General features: G+C 39.9%; 2 protein-coding genes across 2 annotated transcripts in view; both read right to left on the minus strand.

Moving 5' to 3' along the window:
• LOC133129166 (4-galactosyl-N-acetylglucosaminide 3-alpha-L-fucosyltransferase 9-like) overlaps positions 1-22,058 on the minus strand; it is a 34,452-nt gene that overhangs the window by 7,988 nt on the left and 4,406 nt on the right. The gene's annotated exons all lie outside the window — the stretch shown is intronic.
• On the minus strand, positions 979-14,427 carry LOC133128570 (4-galactosyl-N-acetylglucosaminide 3-alpha-L-fucosyltransferase 9-like). The gene is made up of 2 exons (XM_061242200.1): positions 14,396-14,427; positions 979-6,047 (listed from the first exon to the last, which is right to left on the minus strand). The coding sequence occupies exon 2, from the start codon at positions 6,037-6,039 to the stop codon at positions 4,810-4,812; it is 1,230 nt and encodes a 409-aa protein (XP_061098184.1). The 5' UTR covers positions 6,040-6,047; positions 14,396-14,427; the 3' UTR covers positions 979-4,809.

A 22,058-nucleotide genomic window follows, 5' to 3' on the forward strand; every position in this document is an offset into this window, starting at 1 on the left:
TTGCTGAGTCCGGTATGATTTAGATTTTGACTTTCTGCATGCACTGTAGCTCTACATTTAGTGCAACTGGTGGTGGCAGCGATCATTGGCAATAATACCCTTCCCCAGTTCGGTTAAGGATGAAGAGAAATTGTGATCATGGTACTATGAATATATTATCCATCCATCCATCCATCCATTATCTTAACCCGCTTATCCTGAACAGGGTCGCAGGGGGGCTGGAGCCTATCCCAGCATACATTGGGCGAAAGGCAGGAATACACCCTGGACAGGTCGCCAGTCCATCGCAGGGCACACACACCATTCACTCACACACTCATACCTATGGGCAATTTAGACTCTCCAATCAGCCTAACCTGCATGTCTTTGGACTGTGGGAGGAAACCGGAGTACCTGGAGGAAACCCACGCAGACACGGGGAGAACATGCAAACTCCGCACAGAGAGGCCCCGGCCGACGGGGATTCGAACCCAGGACCTCCTTGCGGTGAGGCGGCAGTGCTACCCACTGCACCATCCATGCCGCCGAATATATTATTTATTTATTAAATAAAGCATTGACACATTTACAGTCAGGGGCCTAACAGATGTTATATATCTTCATGTTTACAAAGGTTGAGCAGCATAGAAAGTGGAAGCAAGTTATCTTCCAGTTTTTTTGCAATAATTAATGCAGCTATAGCATATGATGCATGCTTACCATGGAAATGAAAGTGTTTCCACCTTAAATAGCTTCCAGTTGGGTGCAGCTTTTAAAAAGGTGATCGTCTTGCATGTAGGTATTTTATTACATTTTATAGCCTTATGAATATAGAAATGTCAATATTGTTCTTTTTATGGAATCCAGGGGTCAGGGACGTTTTTACCTCAAAAAGTCAAATTTAGTTCTTTATTCAATATATAAATAATGAAACAATTTGCAAGGCCATCATACTTATAGAAAACTTATGCAAAGTTTTGCAATATTTAATCACACACAGTAACAAACACAAAAAAACGAGACAGATGCATTTAACACTTTACAGGACAGGGCAACAAAGCAGCTAAAGCACAGCAGCTAAGACAAAACAACAAACAAAAGAAAGCAGCAGTGGTCAGGATCAGAATATATTTTTGGATTAGCCAGGGAAATACAATCAAGTCAACAAGTCAACAAGTCAACTTCAGAATCAAGCACCTTTTTGAATCCATTCTACAAAAAAATCAGGCTCTTCTGGCAGCGAAAGGAGGCCTGCCAGATACTGAACATGTGTATGTAATAAAGTGGTGTTTGTGGGTATACTATATAAGGCTGCCAAAGTCCGGAATTCAATGGAAAAGTCTGAGACGGAACTGTTCCCTTGATGTAATCCCAGGAGCCACAGCCTCCTGGTCAGAACTTTTTCCATTTCTGAGTCATTACATTTGTCAGTATTAGAGTCCCAAAAAGTGGTTCCGCACTCACGTGCAGGGGCAACATTGGCTCAGGCGGTAAGAGCAGATCTCTAGCAGTCGGAGGGTTGCCAGTTCGATTCCGCCCTGGGTGTGTCAAAGTGTCCCTGAGCAAGACACCTAACCTCTAAATGCTCCTGATGAGCTGGTTGGTGCCTTGCATGGCAGCCAATCCTCATTGGTATGCGAGTGTGTGTATGAAAGGGTGAATGAGAAGCATCAATTGCGCAGCGCTTTGGATGAAGGAGCTTTATAAATTCCAACCATTTACCATTACCATTTACGTGCTTTACCAGCCAACAAGATGATAATGTAGGTGAATTTAGACCACTCCATGGGAAAGTCTGCAGATCATATATGAAAGAACACTGGAACAGGTAGGACGACAGGATATCCAGGTGCTCCATCATAGCGCCCCAGGGAAGGAGGTTTGGAACGGACTAGGGAATTCCCCGATTGCAAAGTCATGCACCATGAAAAAGATATTAAAATAATGTAAATAAACATGACATTCCAAAGACGGCATATTGCTCGGTGGCTTAGCGGGACAAGGTGTAATATGACAATCTGATAATTTGACGAAATTTGGGTTATTTATGGTAATGCAAACCAACACAGAACACTCCATGCATTTCACGTGTATTTTCACATTTGGGTGTTCACATGTGGGTGTGAAACCATTTTCCTATTCATATTTTATTTTCTGTTAGTAATCAAACAATTCATATGTGGTCAAAGTGTAGATTCTCAGCATTAATTAAAGTGTATTTTTGTACGTATTCCACTATGTTCTACATGTTCCACTATGTAGTAATTATTGCATGGATTTCAATGTTTAAGACAAATTAACATCATGTCAAATAAAATGATCATGTTTTGTATTTGGTTGCATATGCTTTGCATGCCATGACTTCCTGAAGTCTGTAACCTATCAACAACCTATCAGTCTGTCCTACAAGCAATAATAGAACCTGTTTCTCTTTGAATTCCGGGTAGGTAATTTAAATACCTTTACTCTCCATGACTGAATCAAGCTGGTTAAACACCAACATCCTATACAGAGTGTATTTTCATTGCATTTATCCTGTTCTCTTGAACAACATTCCCACCCCTTTATAATACACACCTGCTAGAGCATGGTCACATGAACCACCGACCTTCCGCGTCCCAGTCAATTACCTTATCCACTATGCTACAGGCCGCTCCCTACTTGATCCAGCTGAGTAACCCTGCAGCTGGATATTCTGTAACGTTATCCCCAATGCAAAGCTAACTAAAAGTTAGCTAGCTAGCCAGCAAGACAGTCAAAACTGCCGCTATAGCTAGCCTCCAGCTAACCATAGCCTCTAAATCTTAGTGAAACTGTCTTCATTAAATTGATGCAATGCTGTATAAAGCACTTGAGTCAACATGTAGCTTATGTGTGGAGTGATATTTCTTCATGTAATGTTAAATGGAAACATTGGAGTTGCGGGGTCAAGTTATGAAAGAATCTCCACTTATCTAACTTGCCTGAATGCCGGATAGTTGATTAATCAACAAGATGGCTATTATTAGCAACTTAGCCCAACTATAAGCTAATGTTAGCTTGCCCTACATGTGAGGTGTCCCATTGCCTATGCCATCATATAATTGTATGTATAAGTATTTAAAGGGCTGTTATATTTATAATCGTGAATACTACAATTAGACAGTGTAGCAAAACAGAGAAAACAATATTAGTGAAAATAAAAGGTTGGCCAGTCTGTATCGCCGATATGGACTTCGGTTGTGGGAATCCTCCAACTCCTCTGATTCCGATCCATGTAATATTACTTCTGGCTCAAACCTGAATGGATGTATTGCCGTATCAGGTTCAGCGATTATGTCTTCTTTTGCCTCTTCAGAATCCGAGTCATCCAAGTTATTGCAAATTTCATTTGATTCAGAAATAAATATTTCAATGCTGACAATATTTTCAACATAAAGGTATACAACAGCTGCGTGTGTTCCCGCTGTGACGTCACGCACCAGATAAGTCATTTTCTGAAGTGACTTTGGGTGTTTCCATCAGCCGCGATCATTTAATCAAAGCCATAGCTTGTATGCTGGAAGGTGGGAGTTAATAGCATTCAGACATTGCTCTGGACATTAGGCACCGCATTAGTATTTTGAGAAAAAAATTTGAAATCGTCCGAACTCAAAAATCTGGTGATATAATTATGTCCAATGGCGGTATAAATTAAAGGTACAATAGGTAATTTCAGACTTACGGTCAAGGGAGGAATTGCAGCAACAAGCCCACTCAAACAACAACACTGTTTATCCCAACCCTTCTCTGTGAACACGCTGATGTTGAAACGTCATTTGCTGTGGCAATTTTCAACCAATGAAATTATTGGACAGCTATACGATGTTTTGGTACAGAGTGCCGGCCCGTCAACTGCATATTTTGAAACACAAATTTAAGGACTATAAACACAGGGTGAGTCAACATGTCAGTGATGAACACATGATGAATTAATATGAGTAGAATGCCTATTGCTGACCACAGGATGACATGCTGGCTATTGCAAATAAACATATTTACAAAAAAAAAAATGTTTCTTTGGACTTCCCTTAGATGTAATCCTGAGCAACCCTTCCACATTGCACAATTCTCTTAGTTTTCCTAATTCAGTTCTGGGCAGGAAGAGGTCTGTGACACCCTGACCCACCAATAAGAAACCGCTCTCTCCTCTAGGAAAAGAGAAACTGCATAGTATACTCCCAGTAATCTAGTGATAGTAAGGTGCTTTGTATGACAGTGCATGATCTTATTACATTACATTAAATTACAGGCATTTAGCAGACGCTCTTATCCAGAACGATGTACAATGAAGTGCAAATCGAACCCAGGGACAACTGTGATGAGGACCCTAGAGGACAGTACAGTTCCGAGTCCTAGCATGATCACATAGATACAACTTGAACCCTGGAAGAGAATACCTCAAGTACTACAATAACTGTACCTAAGTGCTATTACAATGTATGGCATACATAAGGCAATCTTGTGAAACTATCCAGTATCTGGTGGCCCCTCTGTGATCCAGACACTTGCAGATCCGTAATAATTCACCATCCCTGACCACATTATATATTCCATCCATGAGTACATAGTTTTCCCCCTCCTATACTTTTACATACCCCTCATGTCAACATAAGAGGCAAATTAATAATATTATGCAAATTAACTTAAATTATGCTAAACTCCGGTAGTTATTTTGTGTGCCACATTTTTATAAATATTTTGACATTCAAAAATAATGAAAAAAGATGAGGAATGGACGTTCTTCACTCCACAACCGTGGTGTGTGGTAAAAAGACAGCTTTCACCAAATTCCACATATTGTGCTTTTTATCATCCCCAGAACCATGTGTTAAGGTCATGGATAACTTTGTATTCATTGAAGTGTGCCCTAATATAATTACAGGTAAGACATGTGCCTACGAGAAATGGATCATACTTCTTTACTTCGAATTGTTTACGAAAATGTAAGTATCGTTGGTACATGTCTTCGTTCTTGTCTAAGAACCGGATGTGCTCAGCAAGCTTTTGGGGGGAGGGAAAATCATCTACATGTATGAAGGAATCACCTGGGACAAAGTCCTCATAGTTCTGTCTTGATGGCCCGAGAACAATTGGCACTGTGCCAACAGACATTGGGTTGTACAGTTTTTCAGTGATGTAGTCTTTGTGGATTGAGTTCTCAAATGACAGATAGAATTTACAGCTGGCAATTGTGGCATCAAAGTCTTCACCTCTGAGTGGTCTTCCAAAGGCCCGTCCATAGACATTTATATCAATGTGTCTCTTCAACTCATAATAGTACGCCACTCTTCTGTAACTTGGGTTCCAGTTGCTCACAATCCAGCACACCAACTTGTTTTTGCTTGGTATTTTGAAGTTATTCTCCTCAGTTTTAACAATTGTCGCATAACGCATTACAATATCAGCATCCTGCCTGTAATTCATCGTCAAATTGAACAGGCTTTTGAGAGCAGGATTCCTTCCTGTATTTGTGGGGGATTCTAGGTTCATCCACACCCATTTTTGGAATGATGGGCGCTGTGATTGTGGTATGTTGGATAAATCCCAGCTAATGTCTCTGTGATGGAAGATAACCCCATCTGACTTGCTGTACATGTTTCGGTCTGCTGTTAGGTGACAGCCATCAATGTTAAGCAGAGCACTACAGGAGTTGAGATCAAAGGCACTGCCAAATGGCCACATCCAGATTAGTACAATAGTCTGGTGTTCTTCCTTTTTGGAAACAGCAATCTCCGCTTCTTCCTGTTTGGAAACAATATTCTGGTCTTCATCCTTTTTAGAAACAGGAATCTCCGCTTCATCCTGTTTGGAAACAATATTCTGGTCTTCTTCCTTTTTAGAAACAGGAATCTCGGCTTGATCCTCTTGTTCCTCATTGGAACCATTATTCTGGTATTTCAACATTGGTGCAGGTGCTGGACTTGCCCGCTCGCTTGTGGGCATCTTGAAATAAGTATAAAATAAAATCCCAAAACAACCCAGTAAAAGAACTGCAATTACAAAAGGGCGTACTATTCCTTGGAAAGATGCAGATGACATGTTGTACCCTGTGAAGAAAAATAACAAAAAACAAAAAAATTATATATATCTCACAACATACACTCACCGAGCACTTTATTAGGAAACATTTTACTTTATTATACCTACATATTCATGCAATTATCAAATCAGCCAATTGTGTGGCAGCAGTGAAATGCATACAATCATGTAGATACGGGTCAGGAACTTCAGTTAAAGTACAGTAATATTTTTGTTAAAACATTGTTACAAGACCATTGTATATCCCTTCATTTCACTGAAACAGGCTCACTGACATGTTGACTCACCCTCTGCCTGTGTTTATAGTCCTTAAATTCGGGTTTCAAAATATACAGTTGATGGCCCGATACTCTGTACCAAAACATTGTATAGCTGTACAATAATTCAAGCTCATTGGTTGAAAATTGGTTCTAATTGCCACAGCCAATGGCATTTCAACTTCAGCATGTTTACAGAGAAGGGGGAGGGTGTTGTGGTTGAAGCTGCTATTCCTCTCTTGGCCGTTAGAAGTCCAAAATTACCTATTGTACCTTCAATGGGAAATTGTTTTATTTTGACTGTGGACTGATTGTTGGCAGACAGGGTGGTTTGAATATCTCAGAAACTGCTGATCTCCTGGGATTTTCACGCACACTAGAGTTTGCAAAGAATGATGCAAAAAGAATCCAGTGAGCAGCAGTTCTGCAGACAGAAACGCCTTCTGTGGTATGCAGAACAGCATCTCTGAACACAGAACGCATTATAACTCTAAGTGGATAGGCTACAGCATTAGAAGACTAAAAAATAAGTCTAATACATATCTAATAAAGTTGAGTGTATATCTACAGCATATTACACAATGTATACATATATTGTGTAATGGATATCAAGCAATATGATTCAAGTCATCTCTTATTCTTGGAATAACTATAATTTTTGTTAAGGTTAACAAACTCTCAGGGCGCAGACATCACTTATTTGAATATGTAAAATGAACTTTTTTCTAACCAGGAGAACAAGATTATAAGTGTGAAGAAATTGCACTGTTAACATTCAATTACTTGGTTTTGAGTTTCAGTGTCATTTTACATCAGGTGGTGTTCAAAAACATCTATTTACTTGAAGGAATAAAATCCCAGGTGTGTTGCACTCAACTATTATGAAGAGAGATGACACTGCGATGTGTCTGACAGCTCCAAGTGACATCAGAACATTTATTTTTAATTTTTTGGGATAAATGAGTCATGAAAAAGGTAAAAAGCTGCAAATTTCAACAGAGAAGTGCACCACTGATTCTTAAGTTTTCCTTTTTTGCTTAGAATGTAATGTTAACACTCCAAAGTCCATGACAGTTTAATAATCTGTCTTCATATCTTGGTAGCTTTACGTTGTGAGAAGACTGCAGCCTAGCTTCTGCTAGTGTCACCCTTAGTAAAAGTGTTCCTCATGTTCTGGTAGTTCACATGTATTGCAGAATCCTTTTATTGTGCCAAATTGTCTTCTATTGACTGCTGCTATCATAGAAGAATCTGAAGCCTATATGCGTTACCAATGGTCTTAGTAAAAAAAAAAAAAAAAAAGAGGATGGTAGAGATGATAGTGACTGTCGAAGGCTAAACCGTTTTATCAGACTTATCCCTTTTATCCCTTATCCCTGGATTGAGGAGACTTTTGTGCTTCTCTCGCTCGGTCAAAATGGTTCACTGTGTTGGATTAGAAGAGCGGTGAATCTGAAATCAAGCATTCAGACTGTTTTAAAACCGCCTTCACAACATGAAAATGCCACAGGGCTTAACCAATTAACCTGTTACATTCCAATGGAGTGAGTCATGACTGCAATCAAGTTATTGCCTTTCTTGATGACTTGATAATCTTCTTTGAGACTCTTGAGCACCCTTTGGAAACTGGTAGTTCATGAAAATGCCACTGGGCTTAATCAATTAACCTGCTACATTCCAGAGAATAATGGAGTGAGTCATGTCTTATTGAATGAAGTTGTTGCCTTTCTTGATGACTTGAAAATCTTCTCTGAAACTCTTGAACAACATGGAGAGATTAATGACTGTTTTACAATGCATTTCTGAATATGGATTGAAACTATCAACATCTAAATGCACGTTCTTTCAAAATCTTTATCTTATCTAGGATAGATATCTGAATCTGAATGGTAAAATGAGGGTAATCTCTTAAACCATTCATGGACTGAGCAAAAGCTAAAATAATTCATCTGTTCACAAATTAGAATGTCTGAATCTATCGGAATCTCGTATTGTATTTATTGAAAGGAGAGTTCTAAAAAAGCTAAAACCAGAGCCAGACAGCTTTTAGGAGAGGTGGACTGAAGACTGTCAACAGAGTTTAAATTGCTGGAAATCAAAGTTTTATAATACATTACTGGCATATGCTCTTATCCAGAGCAACATAGAGTTGATTAGACTAAGCAGGAGACAATCCTCCCCTGGAGCAATGCAGGGTTAAGGGCCTTGCTCAAGGGCCCAACAGCTGTGCAGATTTTATTGTGGCTACACCGGGATGAGAACCACCGACTTTGCGTGTCCCAGTCATTTACCTTAACCACTACGCTACAGGCCGTTTTACCCTCTGGGCAGACCGTCTGTTATTCCTTTCACCTGTCTCCCACTTCCTGATTGTTTACCATTCCCTCTCATTACTTGTGTATAAAAACCCATTTGGTGGATAGTTCCTTGCCAGAATGTCATGTGTGTTTGCCATACTCCCAGCGTTTATTTCTGTCTGATCTCCTGTGCGACCAGGATTGTTTTCAACCTCTGCCTTTTGGATTTCCCGTTTGTTCTGATTTGACCTGTAGTATTTGGACTCCCTTTGGCTAATTGGATTTTCCGTTGGATATCGTTTCTGTTTGGACTGCCTCTGTGTTTTCGACCATTCGCCTGTGACCACTACCACTCTCTGGATTGCCTGAACTCTCATTTACGAACTGCTTGAGGTGCATTACTACTATTCAGACGGACAAGGGTCAAAATCTGCTTCAAAGTAAATAAAGACTTTGACATTATATCCCGCTCTTGGGTTCAGTGTTTTTGTGCTGGACTCTTATGCCATTCATGTACTGCGCCAAAGCAAAAATAATTATCCTGTTCACAAATTAGAATTTCAAGCAATTAAGTGGGCAGTGAGTGAAAAGGTCCATGACTATTATCAATTCATTCATTGTATTCCATGACGCCACTCAAAATGAACCACGGCCATATTGTGCGGATGTACAGTGCACCAGCGGGCTAAAATACTAACCTCTGTTAAGGCATGCAGACAAAATATCACAAATGACAACCAGAACCAACCAATACCAACAAAATATGAAGGCATAGCAGACTAGTCAGGGTTTGCAAGATAATTCTTAAATAGTTAGCAATAACTAATTGGCCGTAGTCTCGGTGTAGCAATTCTCGCACAGCGAACCCACAGCTAGGCCACAGTGTGAGTGGACCAGGCAGTTTAACTTTGCTTCACTTCAAGCCATGTACTTCCACAAACTGGAAGGAACTTACTGTGTTGACACGGACCAGTTCCATTAGGGAAGACCGTAACAGACACTTTAGACTTCAGAGACAATATGAAGGAAAAATTGTCTCATTAATGGATTAAATCCATACAACATGGACATAACCAAACTTGACAATTCTTTTTCATATTGCTAGATTCTACCTTGAATTAAGTGATCAGAACACACTCTACTGCTTTGTGAAGGCAGGAAATCTCTCTGGTTTATTAAATTCCTCTCCCTCATTCTCTTTCACATTGTGACCATTTTCAAAGAAAAAGGTGAACAGAAAAATCAATTATTTTACATGTTTCTAATTCTACTCCACATAGTGGTGGGCTTTGTGTTAGTGAGCGGTTAGTCTATTGGAATATGAATACCTGGGCAGAATCAACTTTGTAGCCTATTGTGGGATGCGATTATATGCAACGACAGCACACGCATATTGTGTGTGCTGCCAGAGCGCGCGGCTGTGGTCAGGATTTTAAAGAGGTACTTTGCTGCAAACGAGTGCTCTCCACTGCTCGTAACTTAAGAGTGAACTACAGTAAATGGACACTTTGGTGACACTATTTTAAGAGTGATCATAAGAGGCATTTAAAGAGGGTCTTAGCATCAAGTGGCTTTAAGAAAACCCACCGCATGTAGTTTTATTGGGAGTCAAGCCTACCACAGCATGCAGACTTGTTTAAACACATGACGTAATAAGCTATTAATAATGAGCAGGTTATGTAAGTAATCATTACATAATTAATTGCAACAATAATTTATACAGATCATTTTACACAATTGTGATTACGTTGTTTGTTTGTTTTTCAGTAAAACTGTAATGCTTCCTAATACTATTGTTATTTACGTTTCCAATGCACAATATTTTAAAATAAGATGCAACGATGCTTATCGGTTACAATTAAGTGTATATCATGGATATTGGCACAGCTAGCAGGGTGGTTAGGCATGATGCAAAGCGGAGTGCCATTACACCCCCTAGCTGTGCCAATATCCTCGATATACCAAGGGTTCAAGTTTTTAAACAACGGTTCCCATATTATCTTTCAAATTTTCACAAAATAAAGACAAGACAAACTTTAAATGAATGTATTTTTAATGGAACTATGTTTTATGGTAAATGTATTCTTCTGCTGAACAGTAGTTTATTGGTTGCCAAGCAGCGGTATTGCTAAGGTTATTATCCCCACTACTTAAGCAACGGTACTAATGTTAGCTACTTGCAATAATGTATCCCCACTGCGCTAAAGTTAACTAGCTAGCTTCCTTACGTTATACCTGACGAAACAAGTCATTTATCTTTGTTGTAGAGGTTTATCTGGACACTGTCAGATAACGTGCAGTTATTGAAATAACTCATAGCATCTTTATGACCGAGTCATCATTTGCTTCGCCGGGGTTTGGAGGTTGTTAGTTATTTTCTTCATTCCTATTCCTTTCCAAACCCACAAGAAGGTCAAAGAATACTTTAAAATCGCTCATAGTGTTTTACTTTGGTTACGTTAGAGTACTTGCGGTGAAATGATTACAATGTTAATTTCGGTACAAAGTAGATAAGTCATCTACAAACGTGAAGTAATATTACAAGATGTGTGAACATTCCATTTCGCTGAGTGTATATCATGGATATTGGCACGGCTGGAACACAGACTGACCAATAGAGACAATGGATCGGACCTATCCGTTGTATAATTGAGCATAAAGTGACATGATAAATGGTGATTCCTGTAACAGTATGGTGGGGAAGCTAATGAGAGCACTGACATCTACAGTTCTTCAGATGAATAGCAGGCCATAGCTACACACATCAGCACTTTCTCTGAGTCTCGTGGGGGTGGGTGAAGACAATTAAGCAAAGCAGATCTTGCATGTCAAGAGTCTGTTGTGTGAGCTTGTTCCAATCGTAGATTAAGGATATAACTACTTAACTAGTATCCTGTCATCGTGTGATCAAGATTAAGGTGCGTTCAAGATCGCTAATGGTAGCGAAATTAGCTAGGTACTGGGATTGTGCTGAATGTGTGGGCGATTTCCATTGACTTGATTTGTTTGTTCAAGTTGTAATGTTAGATTTTTCTGGTCAGATTAACTGTAATCTGAAGTGGTATGAACTCACTTTAATGTGTGAGGACATCTGAAAATCCATAATGGTACAATAGAATTCCTAACGATCAAGAGTGGAATTGCAGCAACAAACACCCTCAAACCACAACATGCACGTTTTGGAAAGTTAACAGTGAGAAACGCGACAAAGCTTGCCATCTTTTCGTAGTGTTCTAGTAAGAAAATGTTCGTCGAACAGGTGAACAACACTATTTTTACGTTTTGTCTTTTTGAAGTTTTCACTTTAGCTAACCAACTATATTATGAGCAAGAAACTTATTTGGCTATGGAACTAGCTGGATATATAACGAAGATATGATAGTGTGCCACAACCAATGGAACTTACAGTTTGAGACAAATAAAGGTTGAGCTAAACACGCATGATTGAACACGGAAAGAGATAAAATGAACGTGTAGCTGCCCAAACTGCACTCCAGACAAGTGATCACTGAAACTGTACACAATTGCTTACCTACTTAGGAAACAAGACCAGTTCACTAACAGTAATTACTTCTTTAATTAGTTATTACTTCTTTGCTTCCCGAATTTACAAATATCCACCTGAAGCACAACACTTGTGCAATCTCTACTATGTTCGTATCGCCTATATTTTATCGTAAGTGGACATTTGTAAATTTGTCAAGCAAACTACAGCTAATTTGCTCGTTGCTACCGATAACAAATTGTTATTGTTTTATTGAAGTAGTTGTGTAGTCTTTGCTGGGATAATAAGTAATAGTATACAGTTTCAGTGATCGCTTGTCTGGAGTGCAATTTCGGCAGCTACACGAACAATCAGAATAAGCCCCCACCAATTGGCTGTGGCAGTTAGAACCAATTTTCAATTTTACAACTGTACAATGTTTTGATACAGAGTGACGGCCTGACAAATGTACACTTTTATACCCAAATTTATGGACTATAAACACAGGCAGAGGATGAGTTAACATGTCAGTGAGCCTTTTTCAATGATAGGAAGGGATTTACAATGGTCTTGTAACTATGATTTAACACAAAAATCTTACCTACCTATTGTTCTTTTAATGTCTAGCCATTCTTCGCCTACGTTTAACTACTCAACACCTCTGTTTCTGGTCCTTCATGTTTGTTAATCCAACAGTTGGTCTACTATAAAAATGCTTATCCTGGTGAACCCTGTTGGCTTATTGCTGTTGTTGGTACATGCATGTATAGCATTAGCTACAGTATCTGCTGTAGCTTGCTAGCTAGCAATGTGAACTGGTGGTATTTCACAAAGCAGGATTACTGCTCTGAATACACCCGTAACGCCCCAAACATCGTACTTGTAAGTAAAGTGTTGTAATGATAAAGTCAATGAATACATTTTTAGCTCCTAAAATGATGTCGTAGCTGAACTGAAATAAGCCTGTTTATTGTAACCTTAGTGGTTGGTAGCCTAGCCGGCTACTTTTGGCTGATTGTGGGTGATGGATAGACGTCACCCGAGAGCTAGGTATGGGGCAGTTTTGTTTCGAAGTTACTTATTTTGAAACATACCGATAATCCATGCAAGCCCAGTGTATTGAATGAGGTGTATTGCCTCCATTACCTCTGTGTGTCAGTGCTCTTATTGTGCTCCTTACCCTCTCCTCTATCAATAATAATAATAACAATAAGATCTGCACAGCCTTTGGGCCCTTGAGCAAGGCCCTTAACCCTGAATTGCTGCAGGGGAGGATTGTCTCCTGCTTTGTCTAATCAACTGTACGTTTCTCTGGATAAGAGCGTCTGCCAAATGCCAATAATGTAATGTAATGCTTTCTTAACACAGAGATGTACAGAAATGCAACTGAAAATATTAAAAGAAAAATACAGTACACTTATTGTAGATGAGTTACTAATACAAAGTTCTTTTTAAGACATTAAATAGTGGAAAATCTTCTAATCCTGAGTTTCAAAAGTTTTATGAAGTTTAAGAATGATAAGTATGTGTAAACTGTGTTTCTGATACATTGAGGCATTGTGCTGACCTGCTGTGCAGTTTCTGCTTGGGAGGGGAAGATGTCTGTCACTTTTCCCCTCTCAGAACGGGAAGCTGAGTTTCAAGCTTCAAACTACAATTGGGAGAGAGGTATTGCTGACTGAAAAATATTGAAAGATATTGAAATGGGGAATAACGTGTATTTTCCACAACAACTTCCACAATATATGGCGCTTCATATGTCAGTTATCGCGAGTGTTCACATTGAAAAACAATTATTTCCTACTGTAACATCTGTAACAAATGTATTGGTAATAAATATGCCATTTGGAAACGGTTGGTTTAATAAACTCATCCATGCATGTTTATGTAGGCTACTGAAATAAGTAGCTGCAGTTTCTCAGTAGTTAGTTAACCACTACAGTAGTTTATGCCAATTCATATAACCATATTATAAAGTGTTACCTGCTTATTGGTATTAACGTACTGCCAGATAAATACCAATGCTTTAATGCAAAATAAACACTATTTTAAGCAACCAATATAATTTATGCAAGACCATTAATAGTCATGACATATGCCTTATAAGTAATGCATAATAAATACATGGTTTTAAATTATTCCGATTTTTAGATGGCAAACAGCCATTATTTCTGTATGCACATCGTTTCTGAAATATTTATCTTCTTTGAATAGTTAAATATTCCACCCATCAATAGTACTTGATCGGGGAGCATTATACAAATTTGGAATCCATTTTAGGTATTTGGTTTACAGTTTTTGATTGTTTAAAAAGGTACCTGTATTTGTTGTGGCTCTGTGGACTGCTGATCTTCAGTGGTTTTGGAAAGAAGAAATGGCACATCCACTGTTACAGCCTTTGACTTGTGACTCACGTGGAGCGGCGAGGTTCATCATGGGATACATAACTGACTGTATAACCTGTTAAGCTGCTTTCACATAATCAGTGTCAAACTATGATCAAGTAAGGTGTTCACTAAATATGAGGAGAATCGAGTGCCGCCAGTTGAAACTTGTCATCCATCTTGGAACCCGTTTGTTGGTTAAACTGTAACAAGCTGCAAGAATATGTGATAGTAGTAGGTTGTCTGCGGTTATAAAAGGCTACATTTGGAACCTGCTTTGTGCTTTGTGAAAGATCACCTACAAATTCAGCATACTAATTGCTGTTTGAATAAAAGTGACTTTTATTTCTCAAATACTGTACTCTCAATGGCAGTTTTACAGACACAAATTAAGCTTGTTCCTGGACTAAACTGAGTTTTGTAGAGAATCTCCATTCAGAATACAATTAAGCCTAGCACTAGACTTACTTTGTGTTTGCAAATCTGGACCTATATCTAAGGCCAGAGGGCCGGAATACAAATCACACTAAAGTCACTGAATTTGCCTGCCTTCTTTGAGCGCAACAGAGCCATCTAGTGGGGCGTGACACCTTTCTCCCAACGCTGCATTACAGACACTTCTCCATATGCCCAAAATGGAAGCAGTTTTGACATAGTCAGTGGCTGTAACAGACACTCCACTGGTAAATGTATTATACCCACTGGCGTACTTTAGCCACAATTGTTTGCTTATACATTTTATAAAATTGAATAATTTTATTTTATTTGGGGTTGATCCCAAACACAAAAGCGGTCACAAACTTTTAACATAATAGGAGGGTTAAATAGTACCACTGGCAGCAGAACATCTCCAAAACATCAATGACCCACCGCCATATTTGGCAGTAGGTACACGGTGCTTCTCCTTGTATGCATTCCATTTTGTCACCAAACATGTCGATGGTGTGTATGACCAAAACATCTGACCAAAGCACTCTTTTCCAGTCATAATTCCAAAGAGGTTTGATTGCGATCCTTGGGTTAGTTATGGGCTCCGTCATCATCTTCCTTACCGTCTGTAGGGATAATAGGAACTTGCATCCTCTTCCTGGCAAGTTTGCAACCATTCCATATGCTTTATGCCTTTTTACTATTAAGTGGTATGTTTACGTATTTTTTTTATACCCATTACCCGACTTGTGATGGCCAATTACTATCTGTGTCTTCTTGACAGTTCTTTGGTTTTTCCCATGCTGATGGTTGATGGTTTTGCATGCTTATTACCTCATTCTTTATACTCCGGTGGAACAGGAAATGACAGAATGACACAATATAGCTCCTTTAGACTGAGATTAACTAAAAGTAAAATTGGATTGCACTTTGTTTGATTTTATCTTATGGGTGGCACAAGATGGTGCAGTGAGTAGCACTGCCGCCTCACAGCAAGGAGGTCCTGGGTTCGAATCCTGGTCGGCCGGGGCCTCTCTGTGTGGAGTTTGCATGTTCTCCCCGTGTTCGCGTGGGTTTCCTCCGGGTACACGGCTTGTAGCGTAGTGGTTAAGGTACATGACTGGGAGCCACAATGTCAGTGGTTCGAATCCCGGTCGAGCCACAATAAATGATCCGCACAGCCGTTGGGCCCTTGAGCAAGGCCCTTACCCCCACATTGCTCCCCGGGCGCTGCACTGTGGCTGCCCACTGCTCCTAAGTAACTAGGATGGGTCAAATGCAGAGGACAAATTAACCCACAGGGTTCAATAAAGTATATCTTATCTTATCTTATCTTACACTGGTTTCCTCCCACAGTCCAAAAACATGCAGGTTAGGCTGATTGGAGGCTAAAGTGCCCGTAGGTATGAGTGTGTGCGTAAATGGTGTGTGTGCCCTGTGATGGACTGGCGACCTGTCCTGGGTGTATTCCTCCCTTTCGCCCAATGTATGCTGGGATAGGCTCCAGCCCCCCTGTGACCGTGTTCAGGATAAGCGGGTTAAGAGAATGGATGGATGGATGGATGATTTTATCTACATTAAGTGTTAGGTGTGCCAATCATTTTCAGAAGAAATGTGATTACTAAATAAAAAACATTTCAACGTGAGAGTAAATGTATTAAAATAAAAGTATATAGTTTTCCTGTGTGTTTGGACATAACATATGCACTCACTGAGCATTTTATTAGGTATTTATTAAACTTATGATTTTTATTCTTATTGGTCTTCTGCTGCTGTAGCCTAACTACCTAGAGGTTTGACACATTATGTGTATAGAGATGCTCTTCTGCATAACACTGTTGTAATGTGTGGTTATTCGCATTACTATCAGCTTTGACCTTTCTGACCCTTCTCCTCTGACCTCTCTCATTAACAATGGGTTTTTTCCCGCAGAAAGGATGCTGACTGGATGTTTTTTGTCTTTCGCACCATTCTCTGCAAACTCTAGAGACTGTTGTGTGTGAAAATCTGAGGAGATCAGCAGTTACTGAGATACACAATCCACCCTGTCGGCAAAAGTCATTTAGATCACATTTCTTCCCCATTCTTTTATGCATTTAGTTGCTGCCACATGATTGGCGGATTAAATACTTGCATTAACAAGCTAAATTTTTATTAAGGGTGCCAATAATTCTGGAGCCCACTGTATATACAGTGTCCCCATAATGGTTGGGACATTATGACCCATCATGTCTTAATTTGCCACTGATTTACCACAATTTTAGATTTGGAATCGCACAATTAACATGTTGTTACAGTGCACATTCTCAGATTTCAGGGTATTTGTTTACCGCACAGCTGTTGAGCCCTTGAGCATGGCCCTTAACCCTGCATTGCTCCAGGGGAGGATTGTCTCCTGCTTACTCTAATCAACCGTACATCACTCTTGGTAAGAGAGTCTGCCAAATGCCAATAATGTAATGTAATGACTCCAGGCCTGCAGCAAACCCCAGGGCCCACGCCTCACTGGCATTCCTCCCAGTCCGCCCTTCGAGATGACAGGGCGGATGGGAGGATGTTGCGGTCTGCCCCATGGATTACCTGGGGGAGCTCCTAACTCTTGCCGCTGAGGCCTAACCCGGGCCCAGGATGCCCTTCGGTAGTGAGAGGGATGCCATTGGCAAGATGGAGGAGCAGCTGCACAGGGGCGAGTTGGCTGCTTAAAATTTAAATGGATAAAATTGCCCATCAATCTACACCCAATAACCCGTAAGTTTTTAGAAATGTTTGCAAATCTATTCAAATTAAAAAACTGAAATCTCTTTTATATAAGTATTCAGACCCTTAATTCAGTACTATATTAGATTAGTGTGGAGAATACCAACTGCTGAACTAATTCTGACACACACACGGGACACATTTATCATTTGAAACTCATGTTGCTGACTATTTTGTTTAGAAGCATGCAGGAAGCGTTTTATATTCAGCAAGCATTCTCGTGACTAACATTGCAACCGTATCAATTTCCTTTTTCAGCTGGTGAAACACAGGATCAAATCTCAGATAAATCCTCCCGACAAAGTTTGAACTGAGTTTGAGTTATAAACAACAAAATGTGGTAAATAAAAATGACAGTTATTGTTTACTAGCCTGCAACAAGACTGCTGAGAATTGAAAATCGGATCCTTTTTTACTTTGAGTTCAAGGGTTGCTGATGTCGGTTAACGTATTTTTGCACAAGTACGACATGGAACTATAGAAGCTGATACTAGATGAAAATGGAAATGGTTTAGAGGCAGCAACATCAAGAGTTATTTGGTTCAAGACGTATCTAATGGATCCAATGTATGTATTTAAAGGTATAATATGTCATTTTCTGTGTCCTTTTTGATACCTCTTATCATTAGCACTTTCTTATGAATAGAAAATACATTCCTAATTACTTTAGAAATATCTCTGCATTAGCTGACCTGAAACTATCACAGTTTCCTTATTGGAGTGCAGGGCTACCCTCTCTAAAGAATCGTAGATTGTGTCATTGATATGTATTTATTTATAAAGCTATTTTAGATATGCCTTTCATTATTTTTCTTCTCATTTCATAAGGAGTAATGGTAGTTACAAACTGTGATCCAGTTCCATCATGCTTTTGAATTCGGAAAGTTGGCTTTTACTTATAATGCACAGTGGTCTTAGAACATCACACTCCGCCATTTAAACAAGGATTTCAGATGATGTTCATTCACAAAAATGTGTTTTGTGGGTGTTTCAGTAAGTGCTGTTCCATTTGTTTATATTGTTGGCCAACCGCTAGTGGGCAGCATAGCAATGGTCTTTCGCAGCCTGTGACCTGTTATCTTGAACCTGATCTTGATCTTATCTTGAATACATTTCACAATTTTTCCAATTTTTCAATTTTTCCAAATTTAGTGGTCAGATCACTTACCTTCCTGCACTTGTAGCAGTTGTGGTTTTAGCTGAAAGAAATGGCTGTTGGCATTACAGACAAAGGGGAGTAGAAGCTTCGCAACACCAAATGCACTGCTTTATGCAGTAAATTAAATTGTATCTGCTAGTCCCAGAGACAAGATAGACACAATGCAATGACATGCAATGCTGAGTGTAGAACACAAAACATAGGCATTAATGAAATGCTCACCTGCTTGATTCTCACCAACTGTACAAACTGTCTTCCTCCCTTGCATAGTGAATAAACGGTTACATTTTCAACTTCTCCTCAACAGTTAGACAAGAGATTGTTATCCTCTCAGCAGTTCCTGTCATTGAGTAGTGGAGAGCAAGGTGTGTGGCTTTATTCTGTGCCAATTGCAGCTTATACTGGAAGTTTTTTTTTTTTCTGCTCTTGACCTTCTTGATGAATTAATTAAAAAAGTATGGAAATGACTATGGTATCTTGAGAACTGTTAAACAGATTCTCCCTGAATGTTTCTTTGGACTTCCCTTAGATGCAATCCTGAGCAACCCTTCCACATTGCACAATTCAGGAATTCTGGGAATCTAGTGATAGTAAGGTGCTTTGTATGACAGTGCATGATCTTATTACATTACATTACATGACAGGCAGACGCTCTTATCCAGAGTGACGTACAATGAAGTGCAAATCGAACACAGGGGCAACTGTGATGAGGACCCTAGAGGACAGTACAGTTCCGAGTCCGAGCATGATCACATAGATACAACTTGAACCCTTGAAGAGTTCATCAACTTACCAATTAACATACCACGGCTGGCAGCTAGAATACCCCAAGTACTACAATAACTGTACATAAGTGCTGTAACTATCTATGACATACACAAGGCAATGTTGTCCAACTATCCAGTCTCTGGTGGCCCCTCTGTGATCCAGACACTTGTATAGGCATGCAGATCCCCTGACCACATTCTTTATTCCATCCATTACATTACATTAATGGAATTTGCCAGATGCTCTTATCCAGAGCGACGTATAGTTGATTCGACTAACCAGGAGACAGTCCTCCCCTGGAGCAATGCAGGGTTAAGGGCCTTGCTCAAGGGCCCAACGCCTGTGCGGATCTTATTGTGGCCTAGTCTTAGTGGGTCCCAGTCATGTACCTTCAAGTTCAAGTTCAAGTTCAAGTTACTTTATTTGTACCCGTAGGTAAATTTGTTTGCAGAGAGAGTCACACAATACTTAAAAACACATTAAATACAGCGTATAAAGTGCAGGGTGCAAAAAGTGTTCAGGGGTTCCAATCCTCCAGTGGATCGGTAAATACAACGCAGAATAGACGCATCTGACAGTGGAAAGCTTATCAGCGCTCTGACTTGTTCCACTCAATAATGGCTGCTGGAACAAAGCTATTTCTATAGCGCTTAGTTCTGCACTTTGGGACTGCAAGTCTACACCCAGAAGGGAGAAGCCGGAATTCACTGTGCAGAGGGTGGAACTCATCATTTATGATTGAGCTGGATATTCGCTGTAGCTGCCCGATGTATAGAAACTCAGGATTAAGCTGTTGCTCCCCCCCGATCAATTTACTAGACCATTTCACAATCTGGTTCAAAGAGTTTCTGTTCTTCAAAGAAAGATTACCAAACCATGACACCAAAGAAAAAGACATGACGGACTCAATAAAAGCACGATAAAATAGAGTCATCATGGTTCTGTCAATATGGAACCGGGACAGTTTTCTCAAACAATATAAACGCTGGTGCCCCTTTTTGCACACAGCTTCACAATTCATTTCAAACTTCAATTGTGAGTCAATAATTGTCCCAAGATATTTGTACAATTGTACACACTCGACGGTTTGGCTCTTAATGGATGCAACTTCATGTGTGTGGGCCTTTTTTCTAAAATCAATTTGCATATCTTTAGAAAAAAAACCACAAAAAAAACACTAAGCTACAGGCATGAGTACATCCATAAGTACGTAGTTTGCCCCCCTCCTGTACTTTTACATACCCATCATGTCAACACAAAAGTCATCCATCCATCCATCCATTATCTGAACCCGCTTATCCTGAACAGGGTCGCAGGGGGGCTGGAGCCTATCCCAGCATACATTGGGTGAAAGGCAGGAATGCCTTGGACAGGTTGCCAGTCCACCGCAGGGCACACACACCATTCACTCACAAACTCATACCTACGGGCAATTTTAGACTCTCCAGTCAGCCTAACATGCATGTCTTTGGACTGTGGGAGGAAACCGGAGTACCCGGAAGAAACCCATGCGAACACGGGGAGAACATGCAAACTCCGCACAGAGAGGCCCCGGCCGATGGGGATTCGAACCCAGGACCTCCTTGCTGTGAGGCAGCAGTGCTACCCACTGCACCATCCGTGCCACTGCACACAAAAGTCAAATGAATTAAAATATGCTAATTAAATTATTTAAATGAATTAGATATTTTTACATTCTGAAATTATGAAAAAACCGGGTGTGTGGTAAAAAGGCAGCTTTCACAAAATCCATCCATCCATCCATTATCTGAACCCACTTATCCTGATCAGGGTCGCAGGGGGGCTGGAGCCTATCCCAGCATACATTGGGCGAAAGGCAGGAATACACCCTGGACAGGTCGCCAGTCTATCACAGGGCACACACACCATTCACTCACACACTCATACACTCATACACTCATACACTCATACCTACGGGCAATTTAGACTCTCCAATCAGCCTAACGTGCATGTCTTTGGACTGTGGGAGGAAACCGGAGTACCCGGAGGAAACCCACGCAGACACGGGGAGAACATGCAAACTCCGCACAGAGAGGCCCTGGCCGACGGGGATTCGAACCCAGGACCTCCTTGCTGTGAGGCGGCAGTGCTACCCACTGCACCATCCGTGCCGCCTCACAAAATCCCATTATGCTTTTTATCATCCCTAGTACCATGTGTTGAAGTTTGAATTAATGTTTAAAATAATTATGAAGTTTGATCAAAATGCTTTTATTAAAACTGTTAATATCTATAATGTGAATGTCTATAATGACATTGAAAACTCTTTCTCTAAATGTTTCTATATATCTATATACTATATATTAAATGCTGTTTTAGTACTACAATAAGTGTTTAAAGGATCATCAATGCTGTTAAAATAAATAAGCCAGCCTGAATGATTAGAACTGTGTGTCTGTTCAAATACATTGAGCTGCAAAGTACAGAGTTTGTTTAATCAGAGTATAGAGTACACTTAATCAG

This window comes from Conger conger, chromosome 5, assembly GCF_963514075.1.
Source record: "Conger conger chromosome 5, fConCon1.1, whole genome shotgun sequence".
Classification (NCBI taxonomy): Eukaryota; Metazoa; Chordata; class Actinopteri; order Anguilliformes; family Congridae; genus Conger; species Conger conger.